Source organism: Sesamum indicum, linkage group LG7 (assembly GCF_026168435.1).
Source record: "Sesamum indicum cultivar Baizhima isolate 11 linkage group LG7, ASM2616843v1, whole genome shotgun sequence".
Lineage (NCBI taxonomy): Eukaryota > Viridiplantae > Streptophyta > Magnoliopsida > Lamiales > Pedaliaceae > Sesamum > Sesamum indicum.
In genome coordinates, this window is record NC_142663.1 from 9205711 (window position 1) to 9231290 (window position 25580).

General features: G+C 37.7%; 1 protein-coding gene across 2 annotated transcripts; it reads right to left on the reverse strand.

The window, feature by feature from the left end:
- Nucleotides 1–615: 615 nt before the first annotated feature.
- On the reverse strand, nt 616–25300 carry GRV2 (DNAJ heat shock N-terminal domain-containing protein). 2 transcript variants are annotated; one of them, XM_088883005.1, is made up of 22 exons: nt 24371–25300; nt 22131–22364; nt 21834–21921; nt 21519–21727; nt 20691–20792; nt 20548–20610; nt 18075–20321; nt 14289–14651; nt 12760–12900; nt 11310–11702; nt 10661–11155; nt 9743–9966; nt 9296–9640; nt 7981–8275; nt 6512–6928; nt 6095–6440; nt 5680–6020; nt 5132–5569; nt 4882–5006; nt 4419–4542; nt 4030–4098; nt 616–1255 (listed from the first exon to the last, which is right to left on the reverse strand). In XM_088883005.1, exons 1-22 carry the CDS (start codon nt 24833–24835, stop codon nt 1058–1060), a joined length of 7722 nt encoding a protein of 2573 aa, XP_088739131.1. In that variant the 5' UTR covers nt 24836–25300; the 3' UTR covers nt 616–1057. The 2 variants fall into 2 exon arrangements, with proteins under 2 accessions (XP_088739131.1, XP_088739130.1); XM_088883004.1 differs by having other exon boundaries at nt 5680–6023.
- Between the last annotated feature and the right edge of the window lie 280 nt (nt 25301–25580).

Sequence of the window (25580 nt, forward strand, 5' to 3'; positions counted from 1 at the left end):
TTGGGTCAACAAAATGACTAAGAAATGTGTTAAGTTGAGTGCTGAGATTCCAACCATGGCATCCAAGTTACAACTCTCTTTAGCACATTCACAGTTTTTTTGTTTTTTTGTTTTTAATTTAACGAATTTTTAAATGTAATGACAAAACTTGATGGAATTTTCAAACTTGGGAACTAATTCTGATGCGGTAGAAACGTGAGCGACCAAATCCCAATAAATGGTGTAAATGAGGTACAAATGCTGATAATCACCAGAATAAATTACATTGACATATATTTTGTAATTAAATCTTATAATACAAACAATTCCACCCTCTAATAGAATGTCAGTTTAATGTACCTCGTAAGGTGTTCATATAAATTTTACCAACTAAATTAAAATTATACCTGTAATTACAATTTCTACCTCAGAGGGCGTACTTGTAAACTTGCAAAGACTGAAATATTTGAATAATTAGACCTTACTTCATAAGGTGTTGAATTTATCCTAAATATAAATACAGATTCCAAAATCCAAAAAAGAAAAAATACAGACTAGATATGTCAACCAATTACTCGTGCCATAGTAATTTTGTGAAAGATAAGCCTAAGTAACAAAAAGATTCACCAGAAAAGATTCAACGAACGTGCAGGCCACATCAAACACAAATATTTATCAAGTGAACCTTGCACATACCATTTGACATGAATGTTCAAAAAATGCATACACGGTAATATCTTCCATCACTTTCCAGGAGGGATGTAATTTATAATCTCACCAATGGAACTAAATTTACAAGCACATATGTCGTCAATGTCGCCTATCATACTGTACAAAATCATTACATAACGGCAATTCACAAAATTATCATTGTGCTTTATGAAAGTTGGACTGTGTGGTGCACGGGGAAGAGGAGAGCAAGACAGAGAGGAGGAGAGCTGTACATTTTTTTCGCTATACAATGAAGAAATGCATCCAAAATGGCAAGTTGCTTGGGCAGAAGACATCTCTTATCATTCATGTCGGAAAGAAGTCTGCAGCTAACTTTGGCTCTTTGATTAACATAACAGTTTTTTGTCTACCCCTGCATTCCATTCGAATCAGATGTAACTGTGGTAGGGGATCTTGCTTGGCTGTGTTGAGTTGGGGGAGCTGTCAGTGCGTAAGTAAGCCTAGACGAAGAACTTTCAATGAGACCAGCAACACCAGCAGCTGAAGTTTGAGCATTTGAAGGAAGAAAAAGATCATGCCGCTGATCCTTATAAGCATTCCAAACCTGCACATCCAAATTTGAAACATAACCAAACTTTGTAAAAGGAATACTTGATCAAGCCTTGCAATGCCCCATTTCCTTCAATACTTGGTGTGAAGTATAATTTAGTCATGTAAGGGCTTGATAAACATACTTCACTTGGAAACAATATGCTTAATTTTCCGAAAATTTGGCTTCATGGAGTGCCATGATAGAACTGGAGAACCACAGAAAAATGTTTTTCACTACAGAATTCATTGTTCTCCTTGTAGTTATCACAAATTCTGGGAAATCAAGTTGTCCCTGCATAAGCTACTGCATGAAATCTTTAACTCCAGATCTAAGAGTTTTGCTTGATATTTCAATATTAGTATATTACTAGGATAAAAATCTTATGCATACTTATGCTCCTTCAGTCCTTCCGAAATAAGCTTAAAGGTTAGCCTTCTCGTTTATAAGGGAAGAACTGGAAACAGCAAAAGGAAAAAAAGGAAAGAAAGATAATAGACTGTCCAAAGCCCAATATCCAAAATCCAATTGTGTTTCAATGAGATCTCATAACTCTGTAGGTGTGAGTTAATTCAGCCACTAAACGTCACCACGATCTAACCCTACTAACAGATGTGCGCAGCTGGACTGGGAGCATAACTAGCATTCAAGAACTAGGTATGAGAGCTTTGCAGTAAGTCCTTGAAAAAATAAGAACTAAAAACATGGTACTACAATAAATGCAAGTAACAGGAGTAAGTACTCATCTTGATCAAAAGATCAAAGCTTTATTGGTTTATTTTGAAATTCCAGATACATATTACAATGCAGTATGTTGTGCGCCTCTATCACATTTCTTTAGCTACAAAATAACAAATATCAACCAAAATAATACATAAAATAAAAATATCGTACAACATTATATATCATAATACAAGCAAGTGCTGAATATAGTATTATATTGTTCACAGAACCTTTTTTGTTTAATTTGAGACCTACTAGCACATGTCAACAAATTGCATGTCTCTCAACCAAAATAATACATAAAATAAAAATATAGTACAACATTATATATCATAATACAAGCAAGTCCTGAATATAGTCCTGTTCACAAAACCCTTTTTATTTAATTTGAGACCTACTAGCACATGTCCACAAATTGCATGTCTCTCAACCACCATAACAAAATAAACGTAATTAACATGATTTTAATTAGTATATTAAAGAGAACAGAAAATGTATTAACAACATTACAAAAACGACTAATAGGGTGTTGAGCAAAGTCTATTTAAAAGCTCCGATAAGCTCCTATAATTTCTAAAACGCCAGATAGTATTTTAAACATAAGCTCCAATGAACCTAAAAATATGAACCTTACAACATATTAGGAATCAACCTTTTCAAATTATATAGTCAAAACTAAAGGATCTTTTTAGATCCTAAAAATATGTTAGAAACTCTTTCCTTTTATTTTCTCTATGGGACTTTTAAGATTCCAAAATCTTATTTTAGGGCTAACAAGCTCCTCCTAAAAATCTTGCTAACATTTTAGGACATGTTATGAACTTTCAAACATGTTGTCATTATGAAACTTAACCTCACCCACACCATCTAACTTCTACAAATGCGGTTAGAAAGTAATTTAACTGAAATTCGTTGGTATATTTTAAAATCTACTAACATGAATGCAAAATTGCTGTGACATGTGAGCATGATGTAAGCAACCATTGGCTAAGGGAATTTATGAATTTTGGCAAAGATTAGGCAAAATTGACCAGAAACTTTGTGAAAAATACATGAACAGCATTCACAAAGTCCACGAACCTCCAGCATTAAAGAATTTGGTGCTTGTTTATTGGAAGATTCGTTCCAACAAAATATGACATCTTTTTCTGAATATTAAATTACTAAAAGATCCATTAAATTCTAAAAACCATCATATCTGTCAATTGTGTTTCACATATACTTGGTGTGCGAATTAGTTTAAAAAAAAATATGCTTTTCAATATTTAATTCATGTATCACATACATTTGGTATGTAAATTATTTCAGAACAATTCATGCTTTTCAAAAATTCATTTACACTCCATGTTTCCTGATAATCTGCAGTGTCACAACATTACCCACTAAATGCATTAAAACTCATGCTCTATGCCTGATCAACCCAGAAATTCAGAGCATATGATCTATTATCCTGGCGGTTCTATTACCTAGATCCAAACTAGACCCCACTATTAGCTGACCTTATCCTGCCCATCCTATGTGAGAGTAAGGAAGAACTCCTCTCAGCAGCTTTAATTTTCTTAAGCCTAAATAAATCATTATTCACTTAGCATTCTTGCATGCTAATCAAAAAACTCACGAAACAATCACAATACCTCAAGAAAAGCTTTTAAGAAGGACTTGTAAACTACTAATCCTTTTAGAGCTTTTCATTTTGGTGTGCATATTGTTGTTCCTTGTCCTTTTAAAGGAAACATAGAAGATTCCACGGCTGGAAGTCATCTTTGTTGAAAGACTGACTGCTTATAATTTTTTAAAAAAGAAAGGTTAAAAGTAGCAAGATTTGATGCAGCTAAAATCTGATGGAAAGCAAAACCATGTTTAAGTCAGTATCACATTATGATCTAGTTTAGCAGGGGATGGGTCAGCTCACCAACCACATAAAGCTGCCAGCCGTTGACCAATTCATGCAAAAAACACGAACTCAAGGGTTTTAGCTACTAGTTGTTCTAAAAATTTCAGGAAAAACTCACTCAAGAATAATAGGTCAGATAAACATGCAACACAATTAAGGAGTCATGACTTACATCAGAGGCACTCAGTATGTCACGTACTTTGGTACAATAGGCCCCTTCTGTTGCAAATGCATGCAAAACCTACACGAACACAGCAATAGGGATTATGACCACAAAGAGATTATGAACACAAATATATTTCTGGAGAAATTAAAAAAATAGAACTCAGACCACCTTGAGCAACTTATCATATGAATTCAGAACATATTTCTTTTGCTAATTATGCACCACTTCCGTCCCAGAAGGTTGGTCTGGCATTTTATGTTAGTTCATTGCAAATGTTCTATACTTGGAAAGAAAGACATTTATCATTCAATCTAAAGGCACCATCTCAATTTTCCAAACCACCATCCAGAAAAGGATGGTTTATGTGTTCACACAAATCATGATATGGTACAGACCTCAATTGCAAGAACCCGGCCAATTGCTGCTTCTGACTCATTCCAGTTCATCTGTGAACAAAGCCCATTTCTTCCCCCAGCTCGCCAATCAAGAAGGCCAAGAAGAACTTCCACAAGACCGACCCTACAACAATTATATGCCATGTTACTATTGCATGACACAGAGAACATGCAACAGTAGTTTTATAAGGATGCATATCCCAATAATATTCTAAAATCGGACTCAATCACCCACCAATATCTTAGCCCAGGTGACAGATAATTGCACGTTTTGGGCCGAAAATTACTTTGTATCTAATAAATACTAATTGCATGATGTTGCATACTTATGCACCCATCTTAGAAAATTTATCATGAAAACACAGATGAATTTATGCACATTGTTATTTCATTAACCACGTCTGCACATTTCACATGCATAATAATTCTACAACTTAGGGTCTAAAGAGATATTGATGCTCACTTGAGACCCTGTGCAACAAGTGCATCTCTTGCTCGATTCCCTGCAACTACAACACGCTTTAAGGTTTCAAGAGCTAAGATGCTTCCACCTTGCCAACCAATCGCTTTCATCAGAAGTGGAACTACCTGAAGAAAAAGCTCATCAGAACAAGACCAAACTTAGCAACAGATTTTTAATCAGATAAACACATCTTTCGTATGATATTTTCATGGAGGGGAAAATAGGGGGGCTGCTTAAAACCACAGCATACCTGGGGTGTCCCAACACTAGTGGCTGCCATAGCTTCTGCACAGGTGGTGCTACCTGCAAGCTGATGTAGAACACGTAAACAACTAAGGCGAACTCGCTCCTGAGGAGTTTGTGAATTTTGTTGCGACGAACCATCCTCAGATACATAGGTTTCTGAAGCCATTGTTTCTCTGCTTGCTCCATGGGCTACTGCAGACACAAGTTTGGGCACATAACCAAGATATCCAACATGATCTGCAAGAGCGGGGTACACCCTGAGTAAAGAGACCAGGGCAGCAGAAAGAAGTAGAGGAAGTTCAGTGTCAACAGCTTGGCCATCATATTGTGAGGCGGCAATGGATGTAAGGTACTGATCCAGCAGCCCTTCAAGAAATCTCTTGGGATTTCTAAGTGGAAATTTGGGATCTTTCAGGAATAACCTAACATAGATCCCTCCAACCTAGACAGCAATACATGATGTAAGTCATTAAACAGAATTAGCATTCTTTAGAACATCCATGTAATCAATCAAAAACAAAAGAGTACATCTGCAGCACATAGCAGTTATACCTGAGGTTCATTTCTCATCTCCTGTTGGCCAGAAGCCTGCTCAGGTACATCCCAATCAACAACACGTCCTTTCACCTGTTCACGGTACAGATCCGAAGCCATAGTTGCTATTTGTGCAGACAACGATGCAGCCATTGCTGGAGTCCAGACAAGTTCAGGAGTTTCTGTTGTTTGTTCAAGAGCAGTCACAACTGCTTCACCAGGACCATCCCTGATTACAGAGACAAGGCCATCAGGCAGAAATCTTGCCAGAGTTATCGCCACTCTAGGCCCATGCATAGTCTGGCCAACAAGCTTCCCTAATAGCGAAGCTGCTGCGGCTCTTTGCTGCAACGGAATCTCTTCTACACAAAATTTCCATTTTAGAGCGCAAGATAGAATTCTTAAGAAACCGCTATCTATGAGATCAGCATACCTTGTATTGGCAAGAGAACTTCAAGAATGAAAACCACCCCTCCATGCTTTGCAGCTGCCCAAGCTAGCTCCGGCGTGCTTGCCAAGGCATAGAGAACATGCAAAGCTCCTTCACGGCAGCTGGGAGATGAGTGAAGCAACTGTAATAAAATAAGCAGACCAGAGCTATCTGCGACCATTGCTTCCACACAAGGTGCATATGTTGTCAACCGTGACAAAACAAGTAGACATAGCTGAGGAATGTTGCTTGATGAAGAAACAGGAAGAGAAAAGCATTCAAAAAGGGGCAATAGCTTCTCCTTTGTGGAGACCACCGAAGCTAAATTCGGATTCTTTGTCAACAAGTGCTGAAATTACAGAAAAAATGGTGTCAAGGGTGACTAATAAAGTGTCAGAAGAAAAACCACCAGACTTCTACCTGAAGGGATAGAAGACCGTATTGAAGATTTTTAACTAGTTCCAAATCCTCCCTCTCCAAGCTTTTCCCATCAAGTGATGCTGAAGAATCATCAGAAGAATGCTGCTCGGCAGATCCATCAGTGGTTACATCACTATTAACATGAGTATCCATGCTTGCAGCAGGTGCATTATGAACTAGATGTGATATAAAATCAACAAGGGCAAGACAGAAGTCCTCAGGCTCAGTAATTTCAAAATCTGGTTGATCATTATAGACTCTCAAGTATACGTTGCCAATATAGAGCTCCTTAGATAATGCTTCATAAACAAAGGAATGTGAATCTTTAAGGTCATATGAACCATGATGACTGAGGCTTGCACGCTGCTCTTCCACAAATTTCAAAAGTTCTGCTCGAGTGGAGGAATTCCAGATTATCTGTAAATGAAAGATCAAGTGAAACTATGTCATGATATCTGAGAGTTCCACAAGGTCATCAACTATGGCATAGAGCATCAAAATGGCCATCACTTGGAACTACAGTATATGTGTTTAAAACATTTTCAATCTAGAAAGTTATGGAAAGTAACACCCACACCCCAATTATTATCAGAAAGACAACCTATATATAGATTAGAATTATAGCTTGCACATAACAGATACCCTTTTCTTAATGATTATGCAAAAAATAAAACCTTCAGGCTCGTGAAAAGAACTTCTGGTGCTAAAGCTTCTTTTTTTGTTTTTTTTTATTTTTTTTTTATGGGGTGGGGAGGAGGAAAATGTGCGAATAGGTTTGCATATCAAACATAAGAAAATGCATGGAAATTTAACAACTAGAAGGGCATAGATTGTAAGGCCCAACACCAAATTTCTTTGATCTAACAAGATAGATATACGGAAGAAGATACTCTATTAAATGCAAACAAATAACCTCTTCCCTTAAAGAACCAATAGTTGACCTGCAAGAGATTCTTTGAATTAAATACTATGTCCAGTGCAAAAGACAGTTCAAATGAAAATTAAGTTCTCTAGTTTTAGATGCAGAACGTCCAGAAAACATCCATGCCACCACCACACCTGGATTTGCTAGTAAAAAAGTAAATCGGGAAAAGAAAAAAAATGAAACTTGAATCAGTTATAGAATCTTCATGACAACTACATACCAAGTAGTTAAAGCCAAGAAGATCTAAGGACGTAAACTTGAAACCTTTTAATAACACAAACATGTAGAACATATTGCTTTCCTCTCTTTTTTCCCTCAGTTATCTACATCTAATAGAACCAACAAAGTACTTACAAAAGAAGAAGAAGCAAGTATTGCCTACATATCAGAAAAAGTATGTTAAGAAGCCTGCCCTGTTATAGTGTTCTGAATTTCACAACATTCAAAGAAAAAATGCAGATACTGATGCAAGAAGATGAGGCAATGCTCAAGTAGCACCCAATATATTTTTTCTTTGTCAAAATGCAAAATCTGCAGCATTTACCTCAGGGGACTCCAAGTTTGAGTTTAATGTGAATAGGAGGTCTTTTGCTAATTTATTTTTCAGCATGCTTGCAAGTTTAGGGGTAAGTAAAGCTCTAAGGGCATCAGCTGCAGCCTGATTGTAGGGTGTCGGGATCTCCTCGTCAACCAAACCACTAAGCCTTGACAAGGCATGAGATGCTTTTACAGCATGTAAGTTTTTTGCAATTTGAACGCTAGTTCCAACACCATGTGCATCTGTCTTATCTGATTCCTCCGCCGTCGAATCATATTGGAGCAACAATGGTATAAGGTACCTGAACAAACAAAAAATGACCCTATAAAACCACAAGTTTCTGAAATGGACCTGGATTCAAACAAAATAATCCACCTGAGAAAGACCATAACATCACGATAAAGCAGTTTGCAACAGTGGAGTGGTTTTTAAGATATGACAGGCACATAGCAGCTGATGCAGAGGCCTTCAAGTTCACAATGTTCATAAACCATAAACTTCCACAGTGCCGTAGAATAAAGAAATTTTGTTTTTCAAAGAATACTCACCATAAAGTACCTTCACCACAATAGTTCCAAGATTTTGTTCAATTTTAAAATAAAAGTTGGACTTTCTTCGCAAGCAAATTGACTCGACAAAAGGTACCGAACAAATAAACATTAACTCTATGAACCCTCAAGTTTGTAAATGGACCTCGATTCAAGTAAGAGACCACAAGAAAAACTATAACATCAAGGTACAGCAGTTTTTTTTGAAACATAAGAGTGGTTTTTGTAAGATGTAACAGTCATGTGCCAGCTGATGCAGTGACTTCAAAATTCATATTGTTCATAAAGCTTAAGTTTTCACACTTCACGTAGAAAAAGTACATTCTGCCATTCAAAGAATAGTCACCACAAAGCATCTTCAACACTAGAGTTCCAATATTTTGTTCAATTTAAAAAAATAAAAATACGACCACCTTCACAAGCAAATAAGTTTTCTACAAGCTCAGACAGACACAGAGAAAATGCCAGCAACAAAGTCATCCACATGAGCACAAAGAGCATTATAAATAGACCAATATGGGTAATTTCATTATTCAATATTCATATATGAGCTACGAAGAATTATATGGGCAAAAGAGTGAAAAGTAATGAACGAATACAAGCTAAGTCACTGAGCAATATGTCACTTGGAGCCAGGTTAAGCGATAAATATAAAAGGACAGTCAAAAAATCCATAACAGAAACAGTAGTGTTCTGCAAAACTTCCAGAAACTAGAATCTCATGCTAGAAAACTAATGAAAGCATAATCATAACAAAATAATATCCATCTTACCACAATACACCAGCCTTCAGAAGGGCATTTTGAATTTCAGAGGAGATAGAAAGGTGAGCAATGGTCTGCAGGGCAGCATCAATAGCAGCAGGAACAAGCTCAAGTTCAGTGCAATGAACAATGTCATCAACTAATCCTGAAAATTCGAGCATCTCAGTTCTCGCACTTTCAAACTGACTCAAAACTGAAAAGGTTCGCATTATGTTAGCAACAATAGTAGCGGACGGTTCAGTGGCAGGAGTTGTTGGTTGGACCACACACATGCAACGGGAAAGGAGGGTTGCAAGAAGAGGTATTCCACCATCTCTCACAAGCTCTTCACCATTCAATGATGAAGACTCGCACCTGAAAGTTAAATATGTGGAAATAGCATAAGCAAAAGTACATTTACAAAGTACTTATCTAAAGAAGAATGATATGGAAATTAAAGGCAGATGATGAATTTACGTCAACCAAACAAGCTCCGAGGATGCAACTAGAAGATGTGCTCGATCAGAGGAAAGAAAATTGTTATCATCCTTGTCCACTGTAATGGCACTTAAGAGCATAGGATATCCAGCATATTTGAATGGCATCAATACATTCCCATATCGCCTATATAGAATACACTGGCCCTTTAAGAGAAGCAACAACCTCCAAGTCTGGGGACCTTGCAATCCTTGCATGGTCACCTAAGGGAGAGGAATCAGAAAACAGCGGATCACTAATAAGAAAATATGAAACATGGAACTCAAATATGAAGAAATACAACCAATTAAAGAGATTTCCATTCCGGCCAAAGACATGCCTCATAAAAACCCTCATATGTAGGGTTCAACTTAGGAATTTTGTCCAACTTTGCTGATCATATTCCAAGAATTTTGCTGATTGCAGAATGAAATATTAGATGGAGGCAACAAAACCAAAGGGGCTTCCAAACCTCATAGGAAAGCCCTATGATTTACATTTTCACTCTTCCGTAAAAGCCACTTAAATTTATATATTTAAATTTATTTCTTGGTCCACACCTTAAATTGAGGTAGTATCATATCTAAGAATTAAATATATATATATATAGTCCCGTGTCCTTCCTAGTTCCAAGATATATTTAAAACCAATGCTGATATCCATTTATATGTGTAAAAAAGCATTTGGCTCATCTTGACAGCATAAATACATTTAGAGCACTTTCTACCAGTCAAATAAACAGCTTAATTGTGAAAATGGCGTCTAAACAAGTCGACTAATTCATTTGAAATAAGATCTGGCAGCTTATAAGATCCCTTGTCTATATGTTCTTTTTTTTTTTCTCAAGCTTAATCATATGGTCTCCGTTTTGTATGAGTAACGACAGATCCTCACACAGGATCAAGGAATTTGGCATACCTGCAGGCACTCATAAGCTTTCTGCACTGCCAGAAACTTCTCCCTCCCTTCAGGATTTTTGTCTGGATGATACTTCATTGCAAGTTTCCTATACTGTCTCTTGAGCTTTTCCTCATCAATATGCTCAATCTGCTTTGATATATTAGGTATCTCCTCAACTGACTCAAAACTTGGTTTCTTAGGGGCGTCGTCTCTGGATACTTCATCAATGGAAATCTCTAGTATCTTGCAAGCTTCTTCTTCAGAAAGGTCCATTGGCCTTCGAGTTAACTCTTCTCTCCACATTACTAGTAATGATTGCAAAAACTCAACATGTTCAACAATAGGCCAATTAGGAAATCTAATTTCATCACATAAGTTTCGAAGATAATAACGATGACACCACATTTCATCTTTCAGCTCTGGATATGTCACGGGTGGCATTGGAGCATAGTCATATAAGGAATGACAGTGCTGTGACAATTTCTGAGGGAAATCACCAAGATGCTGAAGAACCTAATAAAATAAAACTGAGAGTTAAATGCAGCACTTATTTGCATTGAGGATGACTCAAGTAGCACCATGTTTTAGAATGTAAATACTAAATGTTAACAAAAGATGCTTGGGGTGAAAGACAAGTAGCAAACTCCAGTCGCAGATTCAGGGCTACCTGACGGATCAGATTTTCTGCTCGCATCTTGTGTGTCCAAATAATCTCAGGAGTGTCAGAATCAGAAACCATTGCTGCGGCAAAAGCAACTGGGCCGCTACGTTCCAGTACATAAAGCAATGACTCAGGTAAGAGGCCGCCCAAAACACTTCGTTTCGCCAAAGGTAGAGAAGAGGAAACTGCAGCTTCCTCACCACCATGAAAGGCTTGATAAACGTGAGTCACTGAGAAGAGTTGGGCAATTGAAAGAAGATTAGATCCAGGGTAAGCCAGAGCAAAATAAAATGCGCCTGTACTGTATAATCGGATCATTGCTTTTGGGTTCCTAGTAACTATAGCTTTCAGCAGAGCAGCAGCAGCATCAACAATAGTCGGTTCACCAGAAAGCATTGCCTGCACATAAGAAATAGAGGAAAGAGTTTGGTTCATTAACCAAAGCTCTGAAATTGAGAAACAATGTGCATATTGATGGAGCCACCATCTACCCACTGCCTAGTTCAGCTTAAAAACAAAAGAAAAAATAACGAAAACATCTCAAACCTCTTTGGAAGGCAAAGAAAGGAACAAAAGTTAAATACCCCACTTCCAAAGTGAAAGTGTTATAATATAATTACCATGAAAAGGCACAAGAGAATATGAAAAGTTGCATCTTTAAAACACCAGGAGTTTAAGGATATTAGTACACGCGGATATCCTAAGTGCATATTACAGGGAAACTATATCTTAGTTTAAGGAGGTGCAACAGTTCCAGTGACCCTTCTACAATTGTTTGCTCAATCAGTCTCCAATGTGCATCTCATGTGACGATAAGCATAAATACCAGACAACTGACTCCCATTCTAAATGGCTTGCAAGGCAACCAGTTTATTGTAGGATAAAGCTCTGATCCTATTTTACTCTACGTGCCACACATCAATCTTTTATGTAACCAAGCTCATAACCAAAGGAATGCTTTAAGGGGCCCAATGCCTTATGTACGTGAAAGAATGGCCTGCTCGTTGAAGCGAGTAAAGATTGAGGGAAGGGAAAAACAAAATGAACAGCCCTTCATAATTCTTTTGAACCAACTTGTACCAGATCTACGTACAAGCAAAATTTAGTAGGTAGAGAACTCTTTTAACAGAAGTCAGAAATGCTGTACCCCACCCTCGCATATCCATCAACATAATCCTCGACTTACTATCCCTTAGCAAATACAAATCATAGAACTGCCAGATTGAAAATCTCAAATATTCGAGGACAAAGGTTGTTGGAACTTATTTGAAACCACATATCAACCTTTACATTTTTCACGCTCTCCAGGTAAATAAATAAAAGATACAATAATAAGCACAACTTTCTGCATTTTTAGCAATTTTTTATTCTAATAAGTATGAGTAGACTTTCAGTTGGCCAATTTGGGACAAGAGTACAGACAACCAATAAAAGGACAGGCACTTAAAAATATTACTTGTGCAATATGTGGAAGACAACGTGAGCTTGACAAGATCCGCTTTACTCTGGGGGTTGGTGTAACAATCTCTCCAGCATCATCTATATCTGAATGAGCGGCAACCATACTGTGCAATATGGACAATGCCACATCTCCTACCTGAAAAAGAACACGCCCGTTTAAGGAACATTGTAAAACAAGCATACCCAACTATAGGTAGGTGTATCAAGTAAAGACTCCATCCATGTCATTATTTGTCCCTTTGGCGCAGGAAAAACAGAAATTTCTCTACCATAAATATCCTATTTAAATAACAAAATAAATAAGAAACAACCTCATTCAGTAACTAATTTATAATATATTTAGTCTAAGAAATGTAGATGATCATAAGAGCGAAAAATTCTTCGTTATCTCAGTAGAAATTACTTTATTTCATATTCTGTGGCGAAAAACTGCAACAAATGATTATGATCATAGTCTGTAGTCCAGTAATAAGTCTCTATAGAAACTAGATACTAATTCAACTCCATCAGTTCAGTAGTAGTTTGATAGATAAACAACACTTCAGTGCTGTGAACAACTCAATGAATCAAATGCATCATGATTCACAGAATATATTTTCATATCTCATATACAGAGTAATGTAATCTAACCAGATGTTAGTAACCATGATCCTGAAAGTCTAACACCAACATATATGTTGATTCGCATTCTCGATTCATTGTGATGGTGGACTATCACAATCATCAATTGACGTTTTGCAAAATGAGGACTTATAGGTAAGACCCACCAAAGAGGCTATCCAAGGCCATGGGTGCCGTGCCACACATATTCCATATTTCTGGTTCAACTATAAATAACCCCTTTCACTCACCATTGGAAGGTAAGTTTGTTACTCTCTCTTTCACTTCCACTCACCATTGGAAGGTAAGTTTGTTCACTCACCATTGTATCTCCCTCTGAAAGCACTATATTGACGTGATTGTAGAGTTTAGGCTAAGGGAATCCCCAGCTCTCCCAACAGTTTGTCCATGTTGAAAGCTGACCCACCTCATTGCCCAGACAAGACGCGAAGAAGGAATTGACCCCACCCTCCTAAGACCAATTCAACATCGACAGGCTGGAGTCAATGATTCTTTCTCATCCACGTATAAAGTGAGTTAACCTATGTGATGGACAAGTTAGGGGCGCCAGGAGTCACTTGGCTTAACCCCTTCAACAATCAAGTCGTGACACTGCTTCTTTTAGAGTCTTTTAGAGAGAGATGCAATATGTGCCTTAGAAATGTAGAAAAAGAAGCATCAATATAATCCATAACATATAACAAGCAAACCTACTCTATTCGCTTGCTTTCCTCAAATTTGAGTGGAGTCCACCCCACCCCCACTTCAAAAAGACCAAAAAAGGGACTAAAAAGAATTCGAGAATATTTAAAAAATTAAATCAAAAGGCAATTTAAAAATGATACTATATGAAGAATGTACTTAATTTTAAATTGTCTTTACTTTCTTCTTATTGGCATAATAATCCTACTGACGATGCTATACCTGGATTGGCGTAAGAACGGGAACTCGAACAGCCATCGCCCACCGGAGTTCACGTATGTCTCGTAGTCTCTTCCAGTCTGGCATCCCAGATGCCCGGCATCTGGTTGTCCAGTCAATTTCTTTTATAGACCAAAATCTTCTGATTGCGTCCTTCTCCACCGGCCCAACTTGTACATTGTCCTTGTCTATGAACATCCATTCCTTCAGAGGTTCCAAAAAAGCAGTTGCAGCAATTAGGTTAGACTGCAACGGTATCGCAGTTCTTTCTGAAGCTTCATGAACTACTGTTAGTAAATCAACAGCAAGCACACACCCTCCGACCAAGACACATGCCTCCACATTTGATAGGACCTTCATCAAAACCTGCAGGAAGATTTGAAGTATTAAGTAGCTTACACATTTGTCTTTTAAATTGAGGTATAATTCAACTGTTCCAAGGTTCGTTTATGAAGAGGAAACTCCCAAGAGCTGATATACTTCTAGAAGTCAGGACATAAACCTATGCACACCATGGAGATGCCCCAGCTTCTAAAAGTCTTGATTATCATGGTTGTGTCTAACTTTAGCAATCCTGTTGCTTCAGATGCAAACAGGGGGAAGCAACAGGTTGATAGCAAACAAGAAAGATAAATAGCAGGGTATTTGGCACAATTTCTCCCAATAAAATGAGGAAGAAAGTACACACAATAAAAACTCAAGCCATACACATTTCCATACCAGTTAGTGAGATACTGGAGTAGGACCCATGATTGATTGCATATTCACCCAAGACGCCCAGTCATGGGACCAAGTTTTCCTCAGAATCGTCATGTCCATTATAATCACCTCTGCTCACACTTTCAAACTCAATAATCATCCTTAACCTTAAGGCTTTACATCATTGGATTTGCCCGGATAAATGGCCAAATCCAACCAATTCCAATGTTTACTAGAGAAATGCCTGGCCTGGGCTTAAACACTACTTTGGTGTGATGACTTATCTCACCTCCACTCTAATTCCAACAGGGCCAACACATTTGTCCACATAAGTAAAGGTTGACTTATTCGTTCACGAGTAATCCACCATTTAATATTGTCCCATCCATCCTAAATTTATCCCATGCAAGGATGTAAATGCCACCTAAAAGTTCCACATAAGAATTTCATAATTTTGCTTTCCAGCTGGATTTTTTCATATTGGTTCTCTAAACCATTCAAGCCCCAAAAATTAAGTTAAAAACATAGAATTCATTCAAGCCCCAAAAAGTAAGTTAAAAACATAGAATTCAGTAAGAACTACAGCACAGAACAATCATTAATTGTTCTGTCTTTCATTCTCCACACAATTGGCACATGTCCTGCAAATAATAAATTCTCAGTAAATAGTGAATATAAGCAAATTTTCTAAAACCACACATTTTGGCATTCTTATCATAAAGAAAGGGTTACATTTTGTCATCCGAACTATGACCGTTTTTACACTTTGGCGTCTAAAATACTTTTTGTGAACTTACCATCTCAACTTTACAAAATTTAGCACTTTGCCATTTATAACTATTTCTCAACCAAGATTTTTGTCAAAAAAAAAAAATCACATGCTGTACATATGTCATATTTAAATGTCATATTTAAAGGTTATGTAATGTGATATTTTTCACATATGCAGAGCATGTAATATTCTTCCCGCAAAAAAATCAACAAAAAGACGGTCATATATGACAAAGTGCGAATTTTGCAATGTTGAGATTGTAAGTTGTCCAAAAAAAAAGTTTCGATGGCAAAGTCTAAAATCATTGTCATGAATATATTACATGCAGCATCATATTGCATATCTTACTATAGAAGCTTTTTAACTCTAAATTACAAATATGATGCCAGAGTATTGGTGTGCATATTTAATAAGTTATTTACCATGTTTGCATCTCCAGTTTAATTCATCATATCACCATCTTCCATTAGTTTGTCCAGAAACGATTTCCACAAAAGGTTGAGTTAGTAGTAGCCCCTTCATACTGAAACACACAATTCAGTTTTTTGGCATCTATAGCTCAGTGTGAGTTAGTAGTAGGCCATTCACGTTGAAACACAAATATTTTTAGCATCTATAGCTCAGTATGTCTTTGTCTGCTTGTGCATGTATTTCTGTTTGCGTATACTTGCATGCATAATTGCATACACACAACTGAAGTTATGTGGTGCAATGCATGTATGTACACATCTACTTTCTTCTATATATGCATCTAGAGGTATCTGCTATACATGACACCATGTATAAATAAACACATATTTACACTCACAAACATGTATAGAATGTAATAAAGAGTAAACTACGACGACCTCCCCTGAGGTGTAGCATAATTACGAATACCCCTCGTTGTTTGAAAAATTACAAATACCCTGATGATGTTTGATAAAATTATGTAACCCTTGGATAGAGTATAAAATTGTCAACTTTGCCTTTACTCTATTTCTTTCTTTTTAAAAAAAATAAAATAAGAGTCTGTAAAAAAAAATGGGACAGAGTGGATCAAAAATTTTGAAAAATAATAATAAAAAAAAAAACCTATCCACTTGGTCTATAGAAAAAACTCAAAAAAATTTTAAAAATAAATAAAAATTATAATTTTTAGTCCAAGGGCATTTTGGTCCGTTCAGCACTTAAAATGGATGGAAATCTAACGAAAACTCATATACATTACATTTTCTGTAAATAGTTTCTGAAAATTGTCTTGAAATGACTCCCGTAAAGGGTGAGGGGAAATCAAATTATGTTTGGATGAGTGAGTTCAAAAGTTTAAGCAATTGAGTTCATACATTCATTTGACACTTTGAGAACACATCTTGTTTTACTTGTTTCCAATTGCAAAATCAACAGTATTTTCTGATAATGGGGTATAGGCTTTTGAATATATGGCTTTTTCAAACATGGGGTTGAAATTTGGTTGTAGGTTTCAAAGGTATAGCTCTTTGAAATGTTTGAAGAAAACATTTCCTAAAGATATCTCAAACTAAAAGGGAAGTAACATTTGGAATTGAAATCAACATAACCATGAAATTTTGTATTCAGAACACAAATTAGTACACTTTTTCTGGAATTTTCCAAAATTCGATGGAACCATGCTTGTATGTGATTGAATGATGAAATTTCTGCAATCAAGTGTTGTAGCTAACTGTAGTTTGCTCAACTTTTTAGTCAACTATGCTAAATGTGCTGTATTTCTGTGATTAAGTGCCCAAACTTTCATGCAGATTCTTCGGCGACATCAGCACTAATAACATATGCTAAGAAACGCAACTATGCAGATTACAGTAAGGCACGCCGCATGCACCTCACCTTCTTCCTAAAGCCTGCCATCTTTGTATCTTGTGCACTTAACACCAAAGACAACAGCAAGATAGAATTGCAGAACAGTACAATTCTCTGACATATCATCTTCTAACCCCACATTTCTAAGCATCGTAACACTGTAAAGTCCAACAGTCTGTATCATCCCCAGACAAATCCTGCTATGGGCCTAAGCTTTTTCCCCAGTAAATCTCGAAAAACAGTTCCCAACATCACACAAAACTTGAGAACGCCCCATTCTTAGACAAGTATAGCCATCACATTCTTAAATGTAAATTAACTGGATGTTAATTGGTTTTGTATCATGACTTGAACAATATGTAACATGCTAATGAAACTTTTTCTTTTTTATCACTCTTATTTTTTTCAATTAATTTCATCTCAATTGCAATTTGATAATTTTTAATTTCTATAACTGGTAGAGGAGGGAAGAGTTAGGAAATGGGGCAGCATGCCTATACCTTCAGAAGATGAAGAAGGCGATGTCTTAGAGCTCTATCATTTGTTCTGTCCAAGAGTACTGTAACATGTGCGGTGCCTTCAAATGGGCCTATTGTGTTGTAATGTTGTTCATATACAATTGCCATAGCCCTTGCACAAAGCTCTCTGACTGAGGAACCTCCCCCTCCTCCAAAACCATCCAATCTTCCCATATCACACCAATCATCAGAGGGACCCATTTCATCGGGAACAGCACCATCTACAGTCAGCCCAGTGTCGGCATCACACAGGAACCGGTGATAAAGTGCTCTGAAAAATGCAACCGGGTCACGCAGTGGAAAGTCCTGTGCCCTACCTCCAGTGCCACTCTCAAGCAGAAGGCGTAGATAATATTGACCGACACAAACCTCTTTGGCCAAGCTAGGGTACCGCACAGAAAATTCTGTGTAGTTCCATGATATCCGAGGCACAGCTTCTTGCCCATTAATTGTTTCCTTAGATGTATGTCCAGGAACAATATCTTCAGTTCGTTCCTTCTCTAGGTCAAGTTTATGAACCTCAGCCTGCAAAGACTCCATTAACTCCTGCCTAGTACGCTCATTCCAGATCAAGTCAGCGCGGTTGTGATCAAGACCAAAAGCTCGCCAAAAATCAGGCCAATTTAACAGCAGTCTTCCACATCCCACAAGTGCATTCTCCACAACAACCTGGGCTGGAGCAGGGAGGCCAGAGTTCTGGGAACCAGATGCACCAACATCAGAATCACGTGTGACTGTAGCATTTGTTTCAGTTGACTCACCTGAATGGCCTGCATAATTATCAGGGGGAGCAGTGGCTGATGACTGATCAGTTGGAGGCACCCCTACAGCTGGAAGCTCACTAGAAAAATTCTCGCCAGCATGATTCAGAGATGAATGAATAGATGGAACCTGCACACTATTTGGATCTCCAGAGTTCCGATAGCCATCTAAACCTCGATATGCATAACCACTTGTCTGCCGTGCTTGATCACTGCCTTCAGCATCACTAACAGAAGGCATGTTATGTCCTTGAGATGGTATTCCTTTCACCGGACGATGCCTTCTCTGTTGAAGTAAACGTCGCTGTCTTCTGCTCATCAAGGAAACTTCCTGATTAGATATATCTTCTGCTGAAATTCCATTAGCTCGTGTGTGCAAATATGCAACCAGCCCAGGTGGTAGAACTCTAGATAATAAATCAAGGGCAGGTTGATAAGAATCTGCCCAGAGAGCCACAAGCTGTCGGCTGACATCACGTCGTTCGCCAGCAGGAAGGTAAAATGCATGTAACAAATGTCTCAGCAGCGCACCATCACGTAAAGCAGCATCCCGCATTGATTCTGCTGCAACAGCATCTTCTTCGGCTATTGAACGCATAATTACCGCCACTGTTTCTCTGACACTTTCTGCAGGATGCCCAAATAATGCAAACAAGCGACGGCGTAATCCAGCAACGAGGCGCAGTAATTCAACAAAAACAGTGTATTGGGTCGTTTCACTGTGTGGCTCACATATAATTGCTTCAAGAACTTCAACAACAGCCATTGACAACAATGGCGAAACAGAGATTGGCTTTAATCTGTTGACGAGGACAATTAGGTTACTCTGTTCAGCAAATAATACAGATTTTGTGTGCATGATTGTCGCATGTTGTTCTCCTTTTGTATCCGCTAACATACTCGTATCCCCAGGGCCACCACCGATAAGCATAGCAATAAGCCCCGTCGTTGCAGCAGCTACTCCCTCAGAACCATTTCTAAGCAGGCCCATGATTCTTCCAACTGCAGCAGGAAATGACATCACATGTGAGGCGGCACTTTTTGAAGCCAGCAACCTGCGTAAGCATGCAACGAAACCAATGACAGTGGCAGCGGCTTTAGGAGATGGCGGTGGCAAGGGCAAGGATTCTGGAGGAAGATTGGGAGCAGCAGGAAGCAATGTAATCAAGGCCATCAAAGTCACTTCAGGTACGTCAACACTTGGAGGAACTCCACTAAATGGAATGCACGCATTAAATTCTCTTATCCTGCGCCACAGTTTAGCTCTTGAACCCGGAATGGAGCCTCCCTCAGCTACAGCATCTTTGGCAGCTGCTGCCAAGTGCTTCAAATGCATTGTTGCAGATTCCATGTCGGCAACAGGTCGCTGAGGTTGTTGGGGATATTGCAAATGAACTCTGCCACAAGGGGGATCAATCCGGTGACCAGGCATCGTTAGCCTTGGTAATACAGGCACCGGACATTGACCCTGCACAAGCCAAAGTCATAACATACTAAAACCAAATATCATACAATATGACTGCTTATGAGAACTCCCAATATATAGAAATTTCAATTATATGCAAAGCAAGAACCATAAGTCCAACCAACTTGCATGCCGAATTAGTCAGACCAACTTCCAAATTCGCACACAGAATCAGCAGACAAACTCTAATTGAAAGTTAATAGACCAAAAAAAAAACACATCTACCTACTTCTGTTTGCAAAACATCCAAAACTGCTGCAAGTAAGCTGTCACGAGAAGTGCTCGCATAAACCTGAAATCACTATCACACATGAGCAGGAACTTAACACCACAAAACAGTGTAGATATTACTCATAACCCAAAAGCACTCACGTGAATAGGGCATCCATCATTAAATTCAACAGCAAACATCTGGGGCTCCTCAGCAAGCCGAACAAGAGCACTAACTGAAGACAAAGGCCGAACAATAACAGCCTGCATTCAATGAGGACATGTAGCACTTAAAGTCTATTAACTAGGAACGTTTCCATTAGATCTATATGGAGCATAACTGCAATACTACACAACTATATCTCAAAGAAGTTCAAAAACTGCAAGGCTCCACACAGGTGCCAGCTATATAGAAATTTGGTAGCTCCAGCATTGCTTCCCAACTCTATTTGAGTTTAACCTGTAACAACTGAATACACGAGAATGCCTGATAGGTTCAATTTAAGATATTTGTTCATTATTAATTGAACCCAACAATTAATTAATACAAAGCGTAGGATCAGACTGAACCCATTTATTGAGCCACAATGAGGCAACATCTTCCCACAAACAGGAGCTAAAACACAATGGAAGCAATCCTGTATGTGAACAAAGACCACTAGATTTTTCCAAGTGTTTAACCGCGACCAGAAGGAAATCAATCATAACTGAAGGCATATATGCAAAAGGAAAAGAACCAACCTCTTTTGTCAACAACTTTAAGAATTCTACTAATTAATTTTCAGATGACAGATTAAGACAACTGTAACAATGCATATAAAATCTCGTAAAAACAGCTTGTAATTAAAAATTTGCACGGTTTTTTCTTCTTAGGAGTGATTCATGCACCTCCTAACAATGGTAGGTAAGTTAACTAAAAGAATGCAAAAATCTCTGAGAATTACTTCCATAAAAAGAGTATCACTCATCATATTGCAATGGCATGCTTACTTCATAGTTTTCGGGGCGACGTTCAACAAGTGAGACCTTGGTAAGAATAAGCTGACGTGAGACAGCATCACCAGAGTCCCCGAGTCCTCCTTTTGGTCCAATTGCCAAACTCAATCCAACAGAATGTAGCATTCCATGAGCGGCAGTTCGCAACCTTGTAACAGACCAACCACCAAGAGGAGTTTCTTCCGCCCCCACAGCCTCCTTAGCTACAAATTCATGCGTTGAAAAAGAGAAGACAAGCAGAGCATGTCAGAAGGATATACTAGCCAAACTAAAATGTGAACTGCATCCGATCTTGATGTTAAAGCTTACCCCTTCGCTTCATATACTCTGTGATGGTGAGTGATTGAGAACTATCAACAACTAATGACACCCCAATCGTAGAAAGTGCAGTTTTAGTCTGGAAAAAAATGTTTAAACAAAACAATTTTAGCACATTAGCATTATCTGCAGTACGTAACTGTTTAAGAAAGTCAATACAAAATTCTCTAGCATCTTCATGCATTAGGAGATACCGAGATAGATTAGAATGTCATAGTTTAAAGACAACAAAAGATGCTTTTTCATATTAAGATATAACATCATAGCAGAAGCAAGTGTCTTCCGTACTAAATTTGATATAATGGTAGCATTTGACGTCCCTGAAGCAGCCTGGAAAGCTTTGGATTTCCTTCCATATAAAGAACAAAGAACAAATCCGCCATGGTCAACACTCTTCCTCCCATATCCTTCACCGAGAAGAACTATGGCTGGTGAATCCATATCTCTGAAGTCCAAGCACCAACGAAGGTCCCCAGACTTTAAGTCTATCACTTCGACTCCAACATAAGTAACTTTCATTTTCTGCATAATTAAAATTTACCAGAATCATCCCCCTTTCTTCTCAACAGATATAAAACACCATGATTATTATAGCAGCTCAGACAAGCTATGTAGAGAACAGTGGAAGTGATATCCATTAAACCGACAAAGAATGAACCAGATGAAAGAAGCAAGTGCCACTTATTTTAATAAGTGGTTCTTGACCACAAAAAGGTAACAATCCAGTATCAAAATAAGAATGACTAATGTTTAGTCTATTTAAATAATATCCTGTCTGCATCCATGTAACCACTATCATCCATCCTCTTTGATTCTTCCAATGTAATTCCTCTTGTTTTACGTAGCAATACATTATTCTCTACTTCCATTTTTAAGCTCAAGATATGACTGCTAAAAAAAATGTATTTAAGTAGAAAAATGTCATAAAATATAACATTCAGGTCAGACTGCCTGCATCTACGATTCTACATGTGGTTATATAGAGATAGAAAAGACAATTAATCAAGTATTAGTTAAAGCAGTTTCAGTTGCAAATCCTTCTCTTGCAGAAGCTGAAAGCTAAAGCACTAACTAAGTTGCAGCAACAGAAAGAAAGTCATCTGCTTATCGGAGATGTACAAGATGACGCTATGCTTACCAGAGAGGGAGGATGCGAGAAAGAAACAGAAAACAAAAACCAAATACTACTAAAAATTCCCCCTATACTGTAGGAGCAAATCAAGGAAAATTCAATTTCAAAACTAGATATTCCAACTCCAAAAGTTCGCACAACAAAGGAAGCCAAATAAAATACAGATATTCATAGAAATAACTAAAATAAATTAAGATGCAGTAACATTTAATCAAAAGCAGGAGTGTTATAGGATTTCAGCGTCTTCCCTGCAAGGTCCTCCAGAAATGCTGAATAGATCATTTCCTAGACCATATTTGTAATATATCAATAGAGGATAATAATACTAAACAGAGATTAGATTTCTATAAAGCATGGTATCATGCTGAACCTATTCCAAGAGAAGGGAAGAACACAAATAGAGCTCTGCTTATGGCCTTAAACAAAACTTCACAGGTCATACAACACAGTTCAATATATCCTACCATCCAGGAAATCTGGAACAAAATCAAACCACTAAAGATCTAAGGTTGTATGGATTGAATGAATTTCAAATCCTTAGAATAAGTTTGGATAATTCCAAATTTAAAGGATTTCAAATCCTTCTATTCTGATTCTGAACACAGTTTTGATAATATGGATGGATTTCAAATTCTTTTCAAATTGCGTCATTTGAAATCCTTTCTTCAAATCCAAATCCATCAATCCGAATCACCCTTAAGGGCATATATTACAGGAATTAATGTAGATTGGTCTGCCTATGAAGGTAAACTTCACCCACAGGCCAAATAATCCAATGAAGCTGCCCAACTAACAACCTTCCTACAAAGAGCGAAGATCAATGAAGTAACATGAGAATTTTACCACCAAATACTTAAACAGGGCCTATCAAAGCTCTTTCTTCAATAAGGTATTCCTATGATACATCAGCTTCAATAGGATTGTGATATTCTAAATAAAAAAAAAATTAAAAAAGAAAAAGAGTTTGTCAAAAAACCTGAAGATAGCAAGTATTAGACAGTATTTCATCTCTCTTTTACATAATTTAATGCTAAAGCTCCTCACAGGTTTGCACCCTATGAGAACATAAATAATTGTAACCAAAGAGCCAATTTTTGGCATCATCTTATGTAAACATTGATTTGTTGGAGAAACTATAGTCAGTTAAAAGTTTCCCAATCTTTAGCACCATTTACAATAACATCAATCATCCAGAAGAATGAAAGCACCTACTTTTGCTATGGTTATCAACATCCAAGATAATGATTCACACAAACTTTAAGGGCTAGACATGGCAAACTAACTAAGTAGCAAACCAAGGGAAGCAGCATAAGAGCCCCATAAATAGCACAGAGAGGAATGAAAATAGAAAATTAGAAAATCAAGTCAAGTAGAAGGAACATGTTATAAGACTTACAAAAGGAACCCACTCTGAGGTCCTCCGGCGTAAATGAAGAACCGGATACTCTGCTATGGTGCCTAGTCTATTCCATCTTATTCTGTGCAGTTCAGTCAATATACTCGCCCTATACTTGGACGAAAACTTTATGGCTTTAAATTTCCCACGGCCATCCGTCCGCACACTAATATTAAACTCATTAGAATTATCATCCCTCCCAATTATTGGGGCTGCGCCTTCAAAATCACAACTCACATCGTACGAATTAGTCATAGATAGCGTGCTTGGATCCAAAGTAATAATTGCGTGATTGGAAATGCAGAGAATTCTCTTGTAGCGACCCCGCCATGAGTGCTTGATAACCATGTATCTGGCCAAGTACTCGGGCTCTTCAAGCGGGGTAGCAGGCGCGGAGGAGGAGGCGGGGTGAGCAGGTGGTGTGTGGTCGGAAGGGGTCGCGGTGTGGCGGCTGACGAAGTCCATCTGTGGTTCAGGGAGGTAGTGAAGAGAGTGTGGCTGGGGAGGACTAGGCCGTAGGAAGAACCATGCTCCACCTGCCGAAGATGACGGCAGAGGTCTCTGCCTTGACTGATTGGCACCCAGAGCTTCAAATCTGAAAACCCTAAGGTGGTTAATTGAGCTATCGTGATCAACTCACAGTAGAATTTATCGATTTTAAAACCCGATCAATCCGCATATGTATTCAGAAGATCGTTGGGAAGTTAATAGACAAATGTACAAAATATAATCACAGAAACGTATAAATATAAGTAGAGAGTTGAGATCAGAAGAAATTGAGAAGAAATTTTGCGGATGAGCGTGGGTTCATCAACGTTTACACTTAGCGGAAAGACAACTCTCCGAAGATCGAAATGAAATTGATCGAAGAAGAATAAAATGAGAGAATAGGCTCCGCACTACCCATACGCGAAACACTGGAAAGCCCTCTCTTCTGCTTTCTTATTCTTTTTTGTCATTTTTCTATTTTCCAGCAAATTTACAAGTTTAATTAGACATAAGTCCACTAATATTTAAAAAGATTAATTATATTTTATCATTCGAATTATGTCTATTTTTACTATTTGGCATCTAAATTTATTTTTGTTAATTTACCATTTCAACTTTACGAAATTTCACAAAGTTGGGATGGTAAGTTGATACAAAAAATAATTTAGATGTCAAAGTGTCAAAATAAGAATAGTTCAGATAGCAAAATGTAATTTACATT

What these genes read in the sequence shown, in the direction of transcription:
- GRV2 (XM_088883004.1), bottom strand. Translation starts at nt 24,835, where the DNA reads ATGGACTTCGTCAGCCGCCACACCGCGACCCCTTCCGACCACACACCA. An exon ending in CCTCAGAGTGGGTTCCTTTT is followed by an intron (nt 22,365 to 24,370) that starts GTAAGTCTTATA and finishes TTAATTATGCAG; the next exon opens with AAAATGAAAGTTACTTATGT. An exon ending in GTCGCCCCGAAAACTATGAA is followed by an intron (nt 20,793 to 21,518) that starts GTAAGCATGCCA and finishes CATTGAATGCAG; the next exon opens with GCTGTTATTGTTCGGCCTTT.